Here is an 18,495-nt window from a genome sequence, read left to right on the forward strand (position 1 = left end):
TTAGTGCAATTGGAAGCTCGCATACGAGGCAGAATGGCCTAATTTTAGTTATGTGCTGTAGCACATTAGCAAACGATGAGGAGTCTCCACTGGGAGTAGGTCACATACGTGGAGACCAGCTGCCTGGCTGCCCGCACATCCCTGTTTGGCCACATCTGCCAACGGCTGCCCTTGGGTGCCCAGCCACCTGTGGCCAGGCACTCACCCTGGAACAGCCTGCCATGTGATATCACTAGCTAGTAAGTCACAACACATTCGAATCTGCTGTGAATATAGTTGGGCAGAAACGTATATTTTCGTTCTGCTATTCTAGACAAATAAAGGCTGTAGTTCGGTCTTTATGGAGTACCTGCCTTTGCATGACTCATTTTATTTCTTATGTAATAGAAATGACACATGGTTACAATCATGCAGGAATTTGTCGGTTGTCCTTGTATCTTTAACATACTCTGATCAACCAAAATACAATAATTACCCACTGTATAGCATGTCTGTTCACTTCAGGAATGCGATACAGCAGAGATTCTGGGTGGTATATGTCGATTCTTTGGTATGTTTACACATGTATGTGACACCACACTAGTCTTGCAATTCTTATAAATTATGGCATGGCAGATTGTGGGCGCGGAGACGCCCTATAGCTCCTGGATGTATTCCATCAGGTTCAGAGCAGGCGAATTAGGTGGCCAGTACATCAATGTGCATTCACTGTCATGCTCTCCCAGCCACTGTAGCATGGATCTAGACTCTTGATGTAGACAGTTATACCACTGGAAGGTGCCATCGCCGCCAGAGTAAAAAATCAAGCTGGAAGAGGGGATAGTAGTAGTAGTAGTAGTAGTAGTTGTTGTTGTTATTGTTTTATTCATCCTTAGAATACTTTCACATGGATATTGTAGAAGTCATGGTACTACAATTTAAGAGTATCCAAAAAACATAACTGAACTACAAAGGCTCTACTTCAACAAGCATAGAACTTGTACTTAGCCATGACCTTAAAGTACGAACCATCACACTATTTGCCTGAAGTTATTTAGGGAAGCCATGGAAAATGTACTCGTTCAGTTTATACCTAGTATGCATTATTGTATGGCTAACGATCCACTGTTCTCTCATTCTTATTCCCAGTCACTGCAGACACTCCACACAAACACAATACACATATTGCTTCATAATCTAATACTAAATACACTATCAGCTGATGTCAGGACCTTAGTCATGACATTTGGTTTCCATTTTCTCTACCATTTCTTCTGAATTGTTAGTGTGAAAAGATGAGTCAGTATCGCTTTATAATGTGTGATGTGCTATCCTTCAAAACAAAAAACTATAGCTTTATGCATTGCACCTCTTTGGGAGCATCATTTTCTAGAAAAGAATAAAATAAAATAGAAACCTTTGACAGTACATTGTAAAATGATGGATATTTTACTGTCGATATTACTGTTTCTTTGTGGTTAATTTTTTATCAAATTCCTACTCTATGTTATTAAGTATTTATAGAACGCTTAACCAGTACTTCTTAACAGACATTTCGAAAAAGTTTGGGGATTTATCGAAGGGTTTTCTTCCTTGGTAGAAATTATGTTGATTCTTTCTTGGCAACTGTATGTTCAGTCTAGATCTTGTTCCATTGCCATGGACAGAGCAGTTTCTGCAGTAATTAATCATCAACATAATTTTTTTTTTGTTCCACTGATTGGTAGGTGTATAGACATGCTGAAGTTAAGGTCCCAGCGTTTTCTTCAGATGGTTATAATTAGCTTGACTACTATTTTCGGTTATTATTCTTGTGGATGTTTTCTGCAGTTTCACCTTTGTTTTCGTATTTTGTGCGGTTATTTCCCTTAAAATAATTCTACTGCTGAAACTGAATGTACATACAAATAATATGAAGCAAAAAGACAAAACCTGTTGGACACTGATGACAGAATTCTAAGGCATAACTTGCTGATAATACTTTGTCTGCAGCTATCTTTGTGTGTGTACAACGCTTCAACTAAGAATTGAAATTTGAGACATGACACATACACTGATTTTGACAGCCTCCTTTTCCTACTTCATACAGATATTTGTGGTATTTGGTTTCATGTTCAGTGTTATTTTTTTGAATATTGACCAATTGTATACTTCTTCGATGGTTTCATTTGTTTTCTCTCACGGAAGTTTTCTTGTTTTCTTTGAGACTGTACTGTTGCTGTCGTCATCAAAAATAATATTGTTTCATGACTATCGCTACTGGGAGAGTCACTGATGTATATCAGAAACAGTATTGGTCCTAATAAGCTCCGCTGGGGAATCAGTGTAATAATTTATTTTGGTTATGATAAGTATTTGAGGTATATGTCATCTCTGCTCTTTGTTCCTTACCTGCCAGATAAGATCACAACCAGTCATTAGATATGCCTCTCATTCCTTATGATTCTAGCTTGTTTAGTAGTCAGGAGTATCAAACGCCTTTGAAAGATATAAAAATATGCCGATGACACACTCATTTTTGTCAAGACATCAGGTACCATATTTGTGAATTCTGCTTTGGCTGATTCTGTGCTTCTACCACTTCAGAAAACAAGCTGTGAGTCACTTTGGAGGTTATATTTATTGATGCAGTTCATTAATATATCTTCTGTTATTGAGTTCAATATTTTTGAGACTGATGATGGGAAGGAAGGGGGTCAGTAGTTTTCAATGACTTATGCATTACCTTACTTTAACAGAGGCAAACATTTTTGATATTTTAAATACTCCGAGAATTTTCCTGGTTTGAGTGTTTCATTTATTATGTTTGTTAAGGGGGTTTGTATACTCTATGTTTTACAAAATTGTTAAGGCTTTCGTGGCCACTTGTTGACAAACTGCCTATTGGTTTCTGTCTCGGGTTATTCGGCCGACGTTCATCTAATGATTTTTCTGCCATACATTCCCAGAGCGACGGACAGAATCGGCCGTAAATTGCGCAAACATGGCGTAAAGACGATTTTCAAACCGACAAGGAAGATCAAAGAGTGTCTTAGATCGACGAAGGAGAAAAGAGACCCACTTGCAATGTCGGGAATATACCATATACCATGCACATGCGGAAAAGTTTATGTCGGAATGACTGGACGATCCATCAACACCAGGATCAAAGAGCATAAGCGACATTGCAGGTTGGGGCAGGTGGCGAAATCGGCCGTGGCAGAGCACACACTGAATGAGACCGACCACGTAATAAAATTCGCCGACACGGTTCTGGCTGTAGAGAAGCACTATCACACACGCTTGTTCAGAGAAGCTGTAAAAATACAAAAACACGCAAACAGTTTGAACAAGAATGAGGAAAGCCTTAACGTAAACGGATCCTGGCTTCCCGTACTGCAGCGAACAACCGTCGCAGGTAGCAAGAGGAGAACCGCACCGGAAATGACCGCGGAGAAGACCTCGGACGTTGGCTCCAGTTCACCACCGGCAATGGAGGGTGAAGCTTTGACAATGCCAGCCACTCGTGATGGCGAAACGTCAGAAAAATCATTAGATGAACGTCGGCCGAAGAACCCGAGACAGAAGCCAATAGGCACTCTCTGTTTTGTTTCAACACACACAATGGTACTTAATTTGATAGGCTGTTTTTGTTCAGTTTTGGAAAGTTTTACAAACTTCATACCTTATGGTTGGCAGTAGCACCATTATACTTAGTGATTAATTATTTAAATGGCTTATATTTGTTTTAGAGAATTTTGGTTGAAATTGCGCCAAAAGATTTTAAAAATATACATTTACATAGTTTTCTAAGTGGTATGGATCATTTATTACTTTATTCCTCTCACTTATCAGTGTGTTATTATGTGTCTGTTTGTCTCTCACTGTTTCCTGTTTAGTGACATCCCAGAGTTCTTTGATTTTATCCTCTGCATTGTATGCTATTTAGTTAATAATGGCTTTTTTCTAGTAATAATTCGATAGTTGTGTCTGGTGCATCCCAGGTCTGACACAAAGAGCATTAGTGCAATGCTCATAATAAAAATAATCTGTCACCATACAAGACAAACGAGTGCAAGGCTTGTTCTTTTCACTGAATTCCTAATGTAGGGTGAACATTTATCAAACCGCAAACTGCAGCAGCGGAAATGGAGGAAAAAGGGCACTATGGCTATGTGTCCATAAATGGATCGTTGGCACAGTAGATGGCATTGACAAATCCCATGTCATGTGTTCCTTGTGTGTTACAGGCTGTGTTAGTGACGCAGTATGCTGCAAGCAGAAGAGTGGTCCGATATTCACGTCGGGAACAAGCTGAAATTGTTGTTGCGTATGGCCAAGCAGGTGTAAACGATTGAAAGGTATCACGGCTATTCCGAAACGAGTACCAACACCAATCACATCACACAACATTCTAAGCCCTTCTTGGGCGTTTGTGTGCTCATGGGTCCTTTCAGACAGACGAATGTGCAGGGAGGTGGCTGACTGTGCATACACTAGATTTGGATGACCAGAATCTACAGAATATTGAGACGAACCCTAGCACAAGCACCAGGCAAGTGGCCTTCCTACATGGTATATGCCAAAGTACTATTATGAGTATCCTGCGTGACAATCGCTGCTATCCCTACCACTTGCTATGAGAGCAAGGATTATCAGCAGAGGTGTCTGATCAGCATCAGTTCAGCATTAATGTGTGGGCTAGGATTCTTGGCGACCATGCACTTGGACCTGTTATTGTTCCACAATGCCGCAACGGAGGAACATACCTGGACTTCCTGCACAATACTTATTCCGGGCTGCTTGAGAAGGTGCCTTTGCCAGTACGACAGGTTATGTAGTATTTTGCAGGACAGAGCTCACCCCACTTCCACATTACAGTTTTCCAGCACCTCAACATCCCCTTCCCCAACGTTGGATAGGACGTGGAGGCCCTGTTGCATGGCCTGCTGTGTCACCCCCAGGATTTTCACCTCTGGGGCCATCTGAATGAAGTACACAGAGCCAGTTACTGGTGCATAGACACTTCAACAACGTGTTCATGATGTCTGTGACACTTTCCAGAGAGACGCTGGAATGTGTGGAAGAGTGCAGAAATCAACAATGTGACATGTGGATGTGTGCATTCCATCCTATGGATGCCACTGTGGACATCACTTTTGATATTAATGATTAATGGGCTGCAGCCCTGTACTGTGTTCTGGGAGGATTTGTTGTCATTGCATGCACACCACACATTTCTGGAGACATGTTCATAGACCCTTCTTTCCTCAATTTCCAGTTAGGAATCCATCCCTGGAATCTATCGCTTTTATTTGTGTTTACCTTGTATAATTGATTGTTGAGTTTGTCCGCTGTAGACAGGAAAAGCACTGCCACAGTAACAACAAAAATAGGGGGTACAAAATGTTATAATTGTTGTTTGTGGATTGTTTAACCTTGGATAAAAAGTAGGACAGTCAAGACTGAGATTAAAGGTTATTTATCTGCTGTAATGATTGACATAAATTATGGGAAAATTAATACAGATAATAACGTCACAAAGTGACTTGTTATAAGTCTTTTTGTACCTATGTTAGAAATTTAAGGACTCTGGTCTATTATGACCCTTTGTCATCGAGCTGAGGTACATAAGGATTTAGGAGAACTTCCTAATACCAGCTGTTGTCCAGCTGTTTTTATGACACAATTGCACAATGTTGAGGATGTAAGGAATTTTGCATTTACATCAGTTTCTTTATATGTTTCAACCTAACATTGGTTTGTTAGTTCTCTTGAAAAACCTTTTATTTTGATTTGTGATAGAGCCTTTCGTAGCTCTGTACTTCAGTTATTTTCTTTACATATGCAATTTTGTTGTTATTTGGCACAAAATGTATGAGAGACCATGATCATTTACAGCTATGTCACACATTTCCCTGTTCATATTTATGGACACATGGTCGATTACTGATGAAGTCCTTTTAGCAACCATTGTGGTTCTATTAACCAACAGGGACATGCCAAAAGTCTGAAGAATATTTATAAGTGTGCTATTACTTTTATTTACCATATTTGTGTTTATATTTACATCTCCATATGAGATAATCATAACTTTTGTTCTTCAGGTTTCCCCCAGAAATTTGGTAGTTTATTGAATAAGTGTCCATACTACCACTTGATGATCGATACATAAACACATTGATTGATTTCTTATTATTATTATCAAGCCCTATTAACTCAATAGCTGATAGCTGTTCACAATTGCTGTGCTAAGGTCATATTTCGATTTAAATGTGTTCCTTTTCTGGTATAAGTGCATGATCCTGCTCTGAGGATAAGGTCTTGGATCTAAATATGATGTATACTAAAGGCAGAATTATTACACTACCACAATAGAAATAGCTGCATTTGGCTCTGTTATTCACCCTACCTTACACAAACATGAAAGTATATTGTCATTTGTAAATGATTCCTATCGCGACGTTTGTGCGTGAATTGTAGTTCACAGAACAGCAATTCTCCGCAAGAGTATTATCCAATGAATTCAAATTACCACCAGCATGGAACAAGTGGAAGCCTGAATAGGTTACAATGGTATCTTCTAGAGTTAGTTAATTAGTTTCATGTACCATGGATCTTTTGTACGATTAATCGCAATAATGTTGAACGAGTCATTCGTGTATAGACATGGCTTTCTTTTTTAGTTTTCAACTTAATTTTTTTTATTATTTTTTTAATACAGATGTGAATTAGCAATTCACATGCACCAAATTTTACACATTGAAAAAACAGAAATCTTCTACAATACAGAAGAAACAAGTCACGTTAACTGAATTTTTTTATTTCCAGAAGCTTTCTTACATGTTCTTGTAAACATGGTGTCACTATACATAGATATAAGGTCATGCCAGTCTTCATAGAAACTGCACTCGTTGCCAGCCAGTGAGAGCTAGGAGCTGACCCTGGTGAAGTAGGGCAGAGTGTTGAGCGGCGCAGGGTGGGCGTAGAGCCAGGTGGGGCCCCGTATGGTGGGGTGCTCGGGGTCCACCTCGTCCCGCCAGTAGCCCTTGGGCAGGTAGATGTCGCGCCTCGTGGCCGTGCGATACGTCACCGGCGCCACCAGCAGGTCGTCGCCCAGCAGGTACTCTGCACGGGAGGGAAACAAAGCGTCAGCACATGGCATACCCCAGTCGACTGAGAGGTTCATTCCATGTTGTACTACCCTCTACTCCCCTCAGGGACCACATCTCTGCTGCTTGTATTTTGCTGTCATCTTTCTTCTTCTTTATCCAACTCTCATTTCAGTACAACATTAATGACATCAACATAGTGTAATTTTTGTATTTTTTAGGGGATTCTATAAATATTTTGTTCAGTGTTCCAAATGTTGCACTGAATTTCTGCAGCTTTTCATCTTATCTAAATATTTAAAATATGGCATCTGTTTTATTAATCTGTGGTTAATTACTGTTTTCAACTGTTGTGAATATTTACAGTGGATGGTCATAACTTTATTCTTATGTACTGAAATTTTAAAACTGTATTCTGTTGACACACTGCCTAACAAAAACAAGAAAAATAAGAAGCACCCACCACGTCATAAATTTATTCACCAGTAATCAAATTTTAAGGTTTAATTCTATACATAGACAGCCTGAGAAAAAAAGTGAAACACATGCAACATCATGGTTTAAGAGGATATGTAATGTTATTTTAGTGATTACAAAAGTCACTAAAATATACAAAGAATTGGCAATGTGATCCCACTAATCAGTATGACATTGCAGCCTGGGTGGCACGAGTGCGTTCACTGATTCAGCTGGTTCTTATGAGCCAAGCTGGCTCACATCTGTTGCAGCCCGGACTTCATATCCTGAATACTGAAACAGGGACAAAGATGAGTTTCGATCTCATTGCATACATGTTCTATCGAGACCAAATCTAGGTGACTTTCTGCACAGCAGTACTTCAACATGCACACGACTTATAAAGTCAACTGCCGTGTGTGGATGTGCATTTTCCTGTTGAAAAGTAGTTCCACAATATGGTCACATGAGAGGTAATACATGAGGATGCAGGATGTGTGTGAAATACAGCTGTGCCATCAGATTTTACTCTGACATTAGCACCGTAACTTGAAATCATACAAGATGGTCCCCCCAAATCATGACTCCAGGAGTAACACTGCCGTGCCCTTCTGAAAAATACTTTTGAATTGGATGTAGCCACCCCCCGCCCTCCCCCGCATCACCATCATTATCTACGAACGGAAGTAATCTGGGTCAGTGATAGTGCTGAATCTGTGATTCAAACCTGAGCACAGTGCTTCACGATTCATAAGCAGTCCACACTTCTCAGTCACGGCACCACTCCAAAGGCAGCAGTTTGTGCCTTTGTTTTGACAGCAGCTTATGTGCAGTACGGAAATTTCCTACTCTGGCTGCTGCTAGTCTCCGACCCTTGGCGCAGGATGACGCAGAATTACATCTTTTCGGATGGGAGAGGTGATAAGAAGAACCGTGAGGAAAAGTGTGCCTGTCATGACGTTACCATGCCGTTCAACTCTAGACCAGATCTACATCCAAATGGTCCAAAAATCTCAATATCGTATGGTTCGACAAGTAGGCCAAAAGATACCAACAATGAGGCGTCTTTCAGATTGTGTCATGTGCTGATAACGGTGTCTCACCCAACTATGCACACGTTCATGTTCTTCACAGTGACCACGCATCATCTGACACCCTTCACTCGACTGTATTCCCTACCAGGCCTTTGTAAGAACACTAAACTGTAACGGTGAATTCCAACTCTTAATCATTTACAAATCACCAATGGTGTGTACGTTTATGAAGTTACATTGGGATTCGACCATGTGTTCTCGATTCATAACCTTTTTGTCAGACAGTGTACCTTGTTTCGCCATACTGCTAACTGCAGATCGTCTTCACTTTCATAGATTATTAACTTATCATAATTGCATAGGAATGCTCTAAGTTTAGTGTATTTGTCTAATTTAAATCCCCAATAATTAGCTTATTTCCAGTTTTTGAGGACACTGTTAGTGTAAATGTAAGAAAAGGTTTGCCATAAAGCAACTGTTCATATATGGTTTCAAGCCTTTAAAGCAATGTCTCTCCTTAAGAATCTGAGAGGAAAGACTGATCTCTAAAATCTGGATCACGAAATTCGACGTATGCGCGAGAAACATGTTACCTCACGAGAATGTCAGTGATGCTCTGTGGAGTTGTAATGCATGCTTTGTGTTTGTGAAGGTTTAAATTAAGCTTGGACGTCTTCCCAAAAAAGTTGTCAGGAACTGGGTGGACTTTGTATGCATTTTACCTTGAACCCAATAAAACGAGAAATGATACTAGACTTCAATAACAACAGTGCAGCAACGGATACAGTCAATTTAAGATATCCATTGTGTTCTCTGTAAACGAAACAAGTTCAAGTGTGAGATTGCCGCAGTAACATGTTAGTTCATGATTGAAGGGTACGTCGATGAGCAGTTGTCACAGAAATCGTAACCGAGAGATTCGAAACTAAAATGATGAAATACGAAACCGTCTCTGGAATCATTCTAAAGGTAGAAGCAGTGAGAGAAACTGTTGGCCATACCGTCGCTGATCTTGAGAGCGGTGGAGTCCGTCGGGTCGAGCCACCAGATGGGCCGGTTGACCGGAGTGCCGTCCTCCACTGCCTGCTTCATCAGCTCGACGATCTTCGGGCCGTACTGAGCGCGCAAAGCAGTCAGATTACGTGCGAGCTCCACCGTCTGTAAAAGTAGTCACAAGTCACAGTGGTGAGCCGCCATGCTGAAACTAAACTCATGTAAGCATACCTTACAGTGTTACTACATAGAGATTGGCATAATTTGTCGGTTCTTTGTACGTCACTGTTTGTATCAACGCCGCGAAGCGATATTTACTTTAGAAGTGGCTTTTACAGACACGGAGTGCCAGGCGCAACACCGTCTTACTACATGTAGACTGGATAATCTATTCTTTGTACGTCACGCATTGTATCAACGCTGCGAAGCGATATTTACTTTAGAAGTGGCTTTTACAGACACATGAGCACGGGACGCACCTCGTTGTCGTAGTCCCAGGGCACGGTGCGGAAGTGGACGGCGGGCATGAAGGCGCTGGCCTCCAGCCAGCGGATGTACAGCTCGCGAGTGGCGATGACGCCCGTCTTGGTGCTGCCGCCCACCCTCTCCGGCATCACGAAGGGGTAGCCCTGCAGGCTCATCTCCAGCAGCTTGGGCAGCAGCGTCTTCAGGCCGTTCTGCGTGCTCCACGCCGTGTCCACCGCGTCCATGTGGAAGAAGTTGGGCAGGCGCTGGCTCTCGACGCCGGACCGCAGCCTCGCCATGGGTCCGAACTGGGCCACTGCCTTGGCGTACGCGTCGGTGTAGACCACGGGCGTCCTCTCGAGCGGTGTGAGCTGTGGCGGCTGCGGCAGGTAGCTGGTCTCGCCGAAGTCGAACATGAAGGAGTCCACGCCCGTCTCGTTGCGGAGCGCCTGCAAAGAGATTACAAAAAAATATTCCGTACCTGTGAGGCAAAGTAAGTGACGCATCCTGACTTAGAGAGTCTATGTGATTCTTGTTTGGTACGCAGCCGTGAAGTAACAAGGCTATTCTATCGATAATGAAGCACAGGCTGTGTGAGAAAGAAACACTTACGTTCTCATTGGAAATAAAAACACGAGTCACATTCGGGAGTAGTCTCACATTTGGATATCTGGAGCAAGACTACCAAGGAGGAATGGAAGATCAAGAACGAAGTGCTCGGATTAAAACAGATGTAAGACATACATACAGTTTCTTACTCTTGCTATTGAATGTATATACTGAACAAGCAAGGACGGATATAAAAGTAAGTTTCAAGAGTGGGACTAAAATTCTTATTGTTCCAAAAGGCGAAAACGTGGTCTCTGCAGACACAACCCCCTCTGTTTGGCACTCTTCCTGATGTGCATGTGTGAAGAACATCCCATCTCACTGATCATATTGTTTAAATACAAAGTTTGATGTTCGCGGTCGTCCCCTCATTTTCTTCCTCAATGATTTACCTCGAAAATATTTTGTAGAAAAGTGTCATGTCTAACTAAGTGTCGATCAGTTTTGTTTTGCGTTGGTATAGAACTTTCAGTAATCGTTTCTTGTCTCCTGTTTCTTGTAGGACCATTTCATTCGTTATCCGATAAGAATGCAGGGTGAATGAACGTCAGTAATGAGATTTGCAGATAAGTTTGTTGTTCCGTGTGAAATTCAGAGAGAACTGCAGGAACTGTTGGCTGGAATAAACTGTTTATCGAGCACAAAGTGCGGTTTGGGAGTAAAGGGAAGAAGAAGAAAGTAATGAGAACTAGCAGAAAAGAGATTAGCGAAAAACTGAGTATCGAAATTTCAGACCACAAAGGAGACGAAATAAAGGAATTCAACTACTTTCGAAATGGATTGAGTAAGGAGATCATCACAAAAAGCAGACTGCTGCAGGGAAAGAGGATACTGATCAAAAGTATTGTACTGGTATCAAATATAGCTACAATTTCGGGAAAAGTATCGTGAGAATGTACGTTTAGTGAACAGCACTCTATGGTAGTGAATCATGGACTATATGAAAAACTGGAGGACAGAATCGGTACGAAAAAAGGAACATGTGGAAGAGGATGACAGGAAGAAGGAGAAGGGACAGGATGGTAGGACATGTGTGTACAAACGAATCGAGTATGTTTTGTTATTTTTGTTATTACTTTCCTGAGGTATAGCCATAGAGATTTACTCCTCAATTTAAAGCCGTGGGTGTAGACATGTAAAGTAAAGAACAGAAATAAAATGAGCAGCTTGCATGACACTAGTGGGAATTTTAGAGGAAAGCACTGTAGGTGAAGACAGAGACTGGTCTGCATACAGTAAATAACATATGACATAAGGTTCGAAGTATTGATCTGCCAACTGGCGCAACAGAGAAGTTCGCAGTTCGATACATTAAGGTTTTAGAAGACTGATGATTAAAAAAAATTATCACATATTTCCATAAGGCATATGTATCTTTTATCAGAACACATACAGGCAATCTTTAAGTGCTCATATATAGCATTTCTTCTGGGCATGCCACATGCATCACTCGCTCAGTGCTGTAAACGACACACCAAGGGGAACCTAAAAAGTCATTCGATTTCATGTATTTGGAATGTGGAAAAGCAAAAGTATAAGTTAACACGAAAATTAAAGTACACTAATAGACAAACAGCAGCAGTTAGTTTCGTAGTTACATGGAATGTGACGCTCCCTGATGAGTTCTTCTATGCCAGTCGCTGCGTACAGTCATATGTATATGGATTCATTCTAAATTTAATGAACCGATGGCAAATACTCCTAAGTAAGTAAGTAATAAACATATTAACCAATTCTCGATTCGTAAATGATCTAACCTTTCTCCTTTTACATAACACTCTTGTGTGCTTAAGGTTGTGGATTGGTCAACTACAGATCAAATTACTGAACCCCTGCTCGGTGTGTTAAATGTCACATATTCCTATTATTGTCATATGAACTAACCCTTTGGGCTGCATAGACACTTGAAAAGGATATATTTTCACTAGAAATCCGATTGTAAGCTACCTGTATTTTTTGCAGAATGTATGTCTAAAACCCTTTGAACAACCAAAAGTGAGTATTTTTATCTTTTTTCAGAATTAATCATAATAATTTCTCCAAGCAATTGGTCCTACATTATTTACATGGAGTCGTACTCTGTAACTAATTTCAATGCCATTGACACTAGAATTTGCAGCGGATGTACTCACCGCAACTCGATCAGTCCACCAAGCTACCGCATCAGGATTGGTGAAGTCGACAATGCCGGCCCATCCACCCCACCAGCGAGTAGAGATGCTGCCATTGTTATTGCGCACAAAGTAGCCTTTGGACTGTGCCTCAGAGAAGAAGGGTTCGCAGTCACTGTTTATAAATGGGTGTATCCACAACGCGACGGGGAATCCCAGTGCGTGGAGGTCGTCCACGAGTGCCTTCATGTCGGGGAACTTGGTGGTGTCCGGGGTGAAGCTTCCACGGCAGCTCTCCCAGAAGTTGGCTATTTCGAGAAGGCTGTAGCCGAACCCGTGCTCGATTATGCCTGCGGCGCGCTCTCTCACGTTCTGTTCGGGTGGCCCCACTTCCCAGAAGGGCTGAACACCCAAGCGTTCGTCTGGAATCGCCGTAGGCTTGCCCAGGTACTTCTGGATACCGACCAAGTATGCCTCCTTCGCATCACCGTACGTACACAGCTCATATTCCAGCACATTGTCGTTTCGGTCCTCTGGGTAGGGAGACGCGTTCTCGGCACTGAAGCACAGTTTATTACTCGTCTGATTGCTGTTCTGGTCGACGAAGAGAGGAACGTTCGTGTGAACGTGAACGAGTCTTCCGTCGGAGAAGACCCAGTAGCGCGTAGCGATGGTGGCGTGGTCTGTATGTTCGGCGACGTATGCGTAGTGCTTGTACACGTTGTTCTCGATGGGCCACGTGCGGTAGGTCGATTCGACACCACCGTAGATGTGGCTCCTTAGGTGCCGCTGACACATTGTGATTATCTCACTCGGATTGTCTTTGGTGTGCCGGATCCAGAGACATTCGCCCGACCTGTCTTGGTGCCGGACGAGAACTCTGGAGGCGCCAAAGTCGAAGGACTCTTCGTTTCCACGAGTCTCGTGGCGTGGAACTGCAGACCGCTGGTTGCTGGAGGCTTCGATGTATCCCACTTCTACCTCGTCTCCACCTGCAACATGCAAGCAGATAGTTGCTGTTAGTGAATGTGCAACAGTCAGTAATACATAAAACAACTATCATAAAATAATAAAATACACTGGGAAACAATTTTTTAATTATGTAAAAGAGTAGATAGAACATACATAGTCTTCAATATTCAAACATGGAAAACATGTTGTTTTCTACATCGCATAAACTGTCATAAATTTGCTTTCATCTTACTTGTAACAGGTACCTGAATCGGCATGATTTCCTTTATACCTTTGTTAGAGTAGTGTTCGACCAACCATTTCCGCTCTCAAACAAGGAGTGTGTAAGTATTATTTCGACAATGAAGGATATGTATCCCTGTGCTTTATTACCGACAATGGTACTGACGAATGAACACTATAACATGAAGTAACGTAAGTAAGAGCACAGTCACTGTGTGGTATTGTTATTTTTAGTTGCACGTCGTGAGTAATGCACAGGCACAACGAGCTAACTCAAGATGGGACGACGATCGAGATAACTTCGCGACAGGAAATATCTGTTTGTGCACGGAGTTAATGGTTCTCAGGGTCGTCGACCCACATTAAAGAGGCGCTAAATACGTTACATAAATACAGATATTTTTGACAATGGAAAAGTATCCTCTGTATAAAAGAAACGAAAAGTTCTTTTAAGATTTAGTCGATGTTCTACTTCTTAATTCTAAGGTTCAACGATAATATTGATAAAAGATTGTAACTTATAAGACAATGTAAATTTGAGTAGTCTATAGGTGAGTTATGAATTCAAATTACACTTCTTACGTTATTTAATGTAAGTGCAAATTAGTTATATTCTTTGTTTTAGCAGCAGTAGCCCTGTTGTTGGAGAACAAGTCCAGTAAGTTCTGTTTCCTTTCTTGTGTACTGGTGTGACCTGTGCTACTTTTCAGTCCTTAGGTAGGAATCTTTCGCTGAAGGACTGGATGTATATAACTGCTGTCTCATTAACATACTCCGAAAGGAACCTAATTAGTTTACAATCTGGATCGGAAGAGTTCCCTAATTGACTTATATTGCTTCACAACTCCAAGGGGATATAATTCGTAATTATTTATGGTGGCGCCTTTTCTTGGTTCTGATTCTGGAATATTTACTGAATCCTCTTTGGTGAATGAATTTTGTGACCTGTGTGCAGACATCTAGTGCCACATAACTGCTCAAACCTACCAACAAACTGTCAGATCCCTGATACGCAACTTAAGTGATGTGTCTCGTCAGAAAGACGGACAAACAAGCTGTTAAGCAGGTGCTCATAATTTCTGCCTCATCAGTGTATGTGTTCTCATTAAAATTTGCTTAAGCAATTAGTTTGATACTAATTTTATTGGAAAATTTTATGTTCTGAATTTGAGTCGTTTCAGAAATCATATCAGATGGGCCACTCCAACAGACAGTTATTTAATTGAGAGTCCATTCAACGTTGATTCTTATCGACTGTAATTCGAGGATCAAATGTAATTATATGAAAAAAGGAGCGCAGATACACTGCAACTTTCGACTCCCCTTCTACACTACCTAATCAAAGGGATCCGTACACGCCTGTGTAATGCAGAACTGACCATTAGATGGCTTGAGGAGTGCTCCTGCTTGTGTGAGATGTGGTGTTTAGTACTGTGTTGTCAGTGGAGGAGCAGCAACAGAAGAATGGACCAGTCAGGAGAGCCTGACACTTTAAACACTGAGAAGTCATGTAATGTCACCCAAGAAACAAATCCACCTCGGACATTTGGACCCTTCTAAAGCCTTTGAAGTCGACTGTTGATGATGTGATTATGAAACGGAATCGTGAAACAACAACGACACCTAAAGCAAGACAAAGCAGACCTCATGTACTGTCAGATAGGGATCGTCGAAGATTGCAGAGAATGACTGTAAGAAAGCCACGTGGAATCAGAGGGAGGAATCACTGGTGAGTCCAAAGAAGTCTAACTAGCCCAACGACTGCACGCAGAGAGCCGGAAATAACCAGTACAGCGTGATTCCTTGAATAGTTATGAGTTAATGTGATAAATAATTGACAGTAAGCATGTAAGCGCGAATAACTATGGGAAAGATTCGAAATTATGCTTAAACTTTGTCATAAGTCATTAAAAGTTGTCATCTGTGAAACACTGGGTGAATATAGTCAGCATAATATGCGCCGCATTTTAAGCAAAAGGTAAATTTATTTACGCACCTCAATGTTTTTGACGTCATCTCTTCTGAACTATGTGTCATATGATGGTGTAGTTTTGCAAGTATATTCAGCGACGTATGTGAACACAGCCTGCAAATTGTACTGGGAATAGATTAGGTGATAAAAATATAATAAATTAAAACAACATGCCTGTTGAAGTTTTACTTTGTTCCATTTTAATCAGAAGCTAGGTTTTCGCACATCTAAATGTCTATGACATTTTATCTCCTGAACTATAAGCCCTACAATGAAGGAATTTTGCAGGTACATTCAATGGTATATATACATACTGTATACAAACTGTGTTGTGAATAGAATTGGTAGTAAAGAAATAATAAGTTTTACTATGTCGCCAGTGAAAATGGAGTAAGCAATAAACTATTTTTCATTCATCACTTTATGTCTGTGTGTATGCGGACAGGTTTAGAACTGGGTCTAGCAAGAAAAAGCTTTCATAAAGGTTTGAAATTATGTGCAAAGTGTGTTGGAAGTTGATAAGTGCTCTCATTTTGAAATAATGTATAAATGAAATCCCTATATTTGTATGCGATCCATTATACTGGCTCAAGACAAACATACAATTCTACTGTAGTACCTGTCTTATTGTGTTAAGCTTTTAACATAAGAGTATACATCTTAATGAGTTAATTCTGATAGCATTTTAATTTTTAAATTCAGTAAGTACTTGTGCAAAATACTTAAAGTTACATTTTTATTGCCCCTGGAAGCCATAAATGTTCTGGGGTGATGGACCATGCTGTACCCTGTAACAGTCTGATGGGAGGATTTGGATCTTACATATGTGAAGAGAACATTATATGGTATCATTTGTAGTGTCAATAGTAAAGTATGAAGGGGGTATTGTTAAGCTATGGGCTGTTTTTCATGGCCAAGGCGTAGTCTGCTTATTGCAAAGGATGTGAACAATTTTTACAGAATTGTGTACGGTGTACAGTAGAGGAATATTTTGGAGATGGCTATTGCTTGTACCAGTATGAGAATGCACTCTTCTATAATTAGCATCTTTGGGGGAATGGTTTGTAGATACTACCATTTTTGAAGATTGGCCTGCCCAGTGTCCTGACCAGAATCGAATGGAACGCTTTTGATGTGATGTAGAATGTCGACTTTGCACCAGTGTGCAGTGTCTCACATCAGTACTTTTTCTTGTTTGAGGCAGAATGGGCTGTCATCCTCGACAGACATTCAAACACCTAACTGAAAATGTTCTCATCAGAGTTTAAGCCATCAGAAAGGCCAAGGGTGGATACACCCTATATTAACGTTGGCTAACAGGTGTCAGTTTGCTTTTGAACAGTTAGTGTAGTGGTGGGTTTCAAACTGTGACAGGGTGTTGTGAAGGTGTTGTGTAGAAACTGTGGCAGCTTGCAGCAGCGCAGAGCCAGCAGGCTGCCCGCCCTGGACAGTCCCCGCACGCAGCGCCCTCGGGCCACACTCACCCCTGTCGGACAGCAGCAGGATGCGGCCGCTGGTCTGGTCGTAGCGGGTGCTGAGCCCGGCTGAGGCAGACGCCACCAGGGCGCCCAGCAGCAGCAGCGTCGCAGGCGTCCACATGGCTGCGACAGACAGGCGAGCGAGAAAATCAGTCAACTTGTAGCCACGTGACACTTTAAGCTACAGGTATAAAAGGGTAAGCTGGTGGTGCAGGCCTACAGCACATGGCATCCGGTGAAAAAAGCACACACCACTACACCAGATTACCTTTATCATAAATGGGGGCAATTCGCATAGTAAGATGCGTGAATTAACCTCTTTAATTTGTTTCCAAAATAAATTCTTGTGTAATTTTATGTTAATCCATTTATGTAGACCCACTAAATACCTTACAAATAAGCAATACCAGGTAATTTCATAAATAAGAAGTGATCTCTACAACTGAAGAAAATCAAGTTCGGATGCTGTTCACTGACGATGAACAATGATTTCAGTGACCTTTCTAATGTTTACAGGATTTGGAAGCTACGGTATACATCACAGGCAACAGATTGTTGCAGCTAATCAATGCAGTCAGATTCATGACCTATACGATTTTATAATCACCTACTTCAAAGTCACTAGTTGTAAATAATCTGTCGAGTTTAAGCGCCTAAGACTAGATGGTTACGTACACAAAAACTCTATATTAATTTACCGATCACTTGTGCAGGAATGGAGTAATCTTCTAATATTCAGCATCTAAATTGAATTGACTGTTTCTCTGAAAAAATTGTAGCAAGGTTTTATGCGACGATTCAGATAAGTAACCTTACTTATTTATATTGTCTTGATTAATTTTGGACTTCATAGCTACCAGTAAGAAACAGCATCGAAGCCATCTGTTCTCCAGAAAGATTGTGTTCAATTACAAAATGTTAGCAGTTTCAGCCTATTCTACCATTTCCAAATAATTTTTTAATGCGACGTCTCCTCATTGAAACGGTCATTTTAGCAACAGTGTACACTTTAAGTTTGTATACGAAGTTATTGATTTCACAGTACGTTTCTTCAGCTATTCAGTGTAGTCCCGCTGCTTCTCAATGACCGACATCCAACGTCTGACAAGTTTT

General features: G+C 41.1%; 1 protein-coding gene across 1 annotated transcript; it reads right to left on the reverse strand.

Moving 5' to 3' along the window:
* Positions 1 to 6,783: 6,783 nt before the first annotated feature.
* Positions 6,784 to 17,503, reverse strand: LOC124613282 (myogenesis-regulating glycosidase-like). Its single transcript, XM_047141976.1, has 5 exons — positions 17,389 to 17,503; positions 12,760 to 13,730; positions 10,033 to 10,467; positions 9,562 to 9,718; positions 6,784 to 7,086 (listed from the first exon to the last, which is right to left on the reverse strand). Exons 1-5 carry the CDS (start codon positions 17,501 to 17,503, stop codon positions 6,890 to 6,892), a joined length of 1,875 nt encoding a protein of 624 aa, XP_046997932.1. The 3' UTR covers positions 6,784 to 6,889.
* Positions 17,504 to 18,495: the final 992 nt, after the last annotated feature.

This window comes from Schistocerca americana, chromosome 4, assembly GCF_021461395.2.
Source record: "Schistocerca americana isolate TAMUIC-IGC-003095 chromosome 4, iqSchAmer2.1, whole genome shotgun sequence".
Taxonomy (NCBI): Eukaryota; Metazoa; Arthropoda; class Insecta; order Orthoptera; family Acrididae; genus Schistocerca; species Schistocerca americana.

What these genes read in the sequence shown, in the direction of transcription:
- LOC124613282 (XM_047141976.1), bottom strand. Translation starts at nt 17,503, where the DNA reads ATGTGGACGCCTGCGACGCTGCTGCTGCTGGGCGCCCTGGTGGCGTCT. An exon ending in GGTGGACTGATCGAGTTGCG is followed by an intron (nt 10,468 to 12,759) that starts GTGAGTACATCC and finishes ATCTCTTTGCAG; the next exon opens with GCGCTCCGCAACGAGACGGG. An exon ending in CGCTCTCAAGATCAGCGACG is followed by an intron (nt 7,087 to 9,561) that starts GTATGGCCAACA and finishes CCTCCCGTGCAG; the next exon opens with AGTACCTGCTGGGCGACGAC.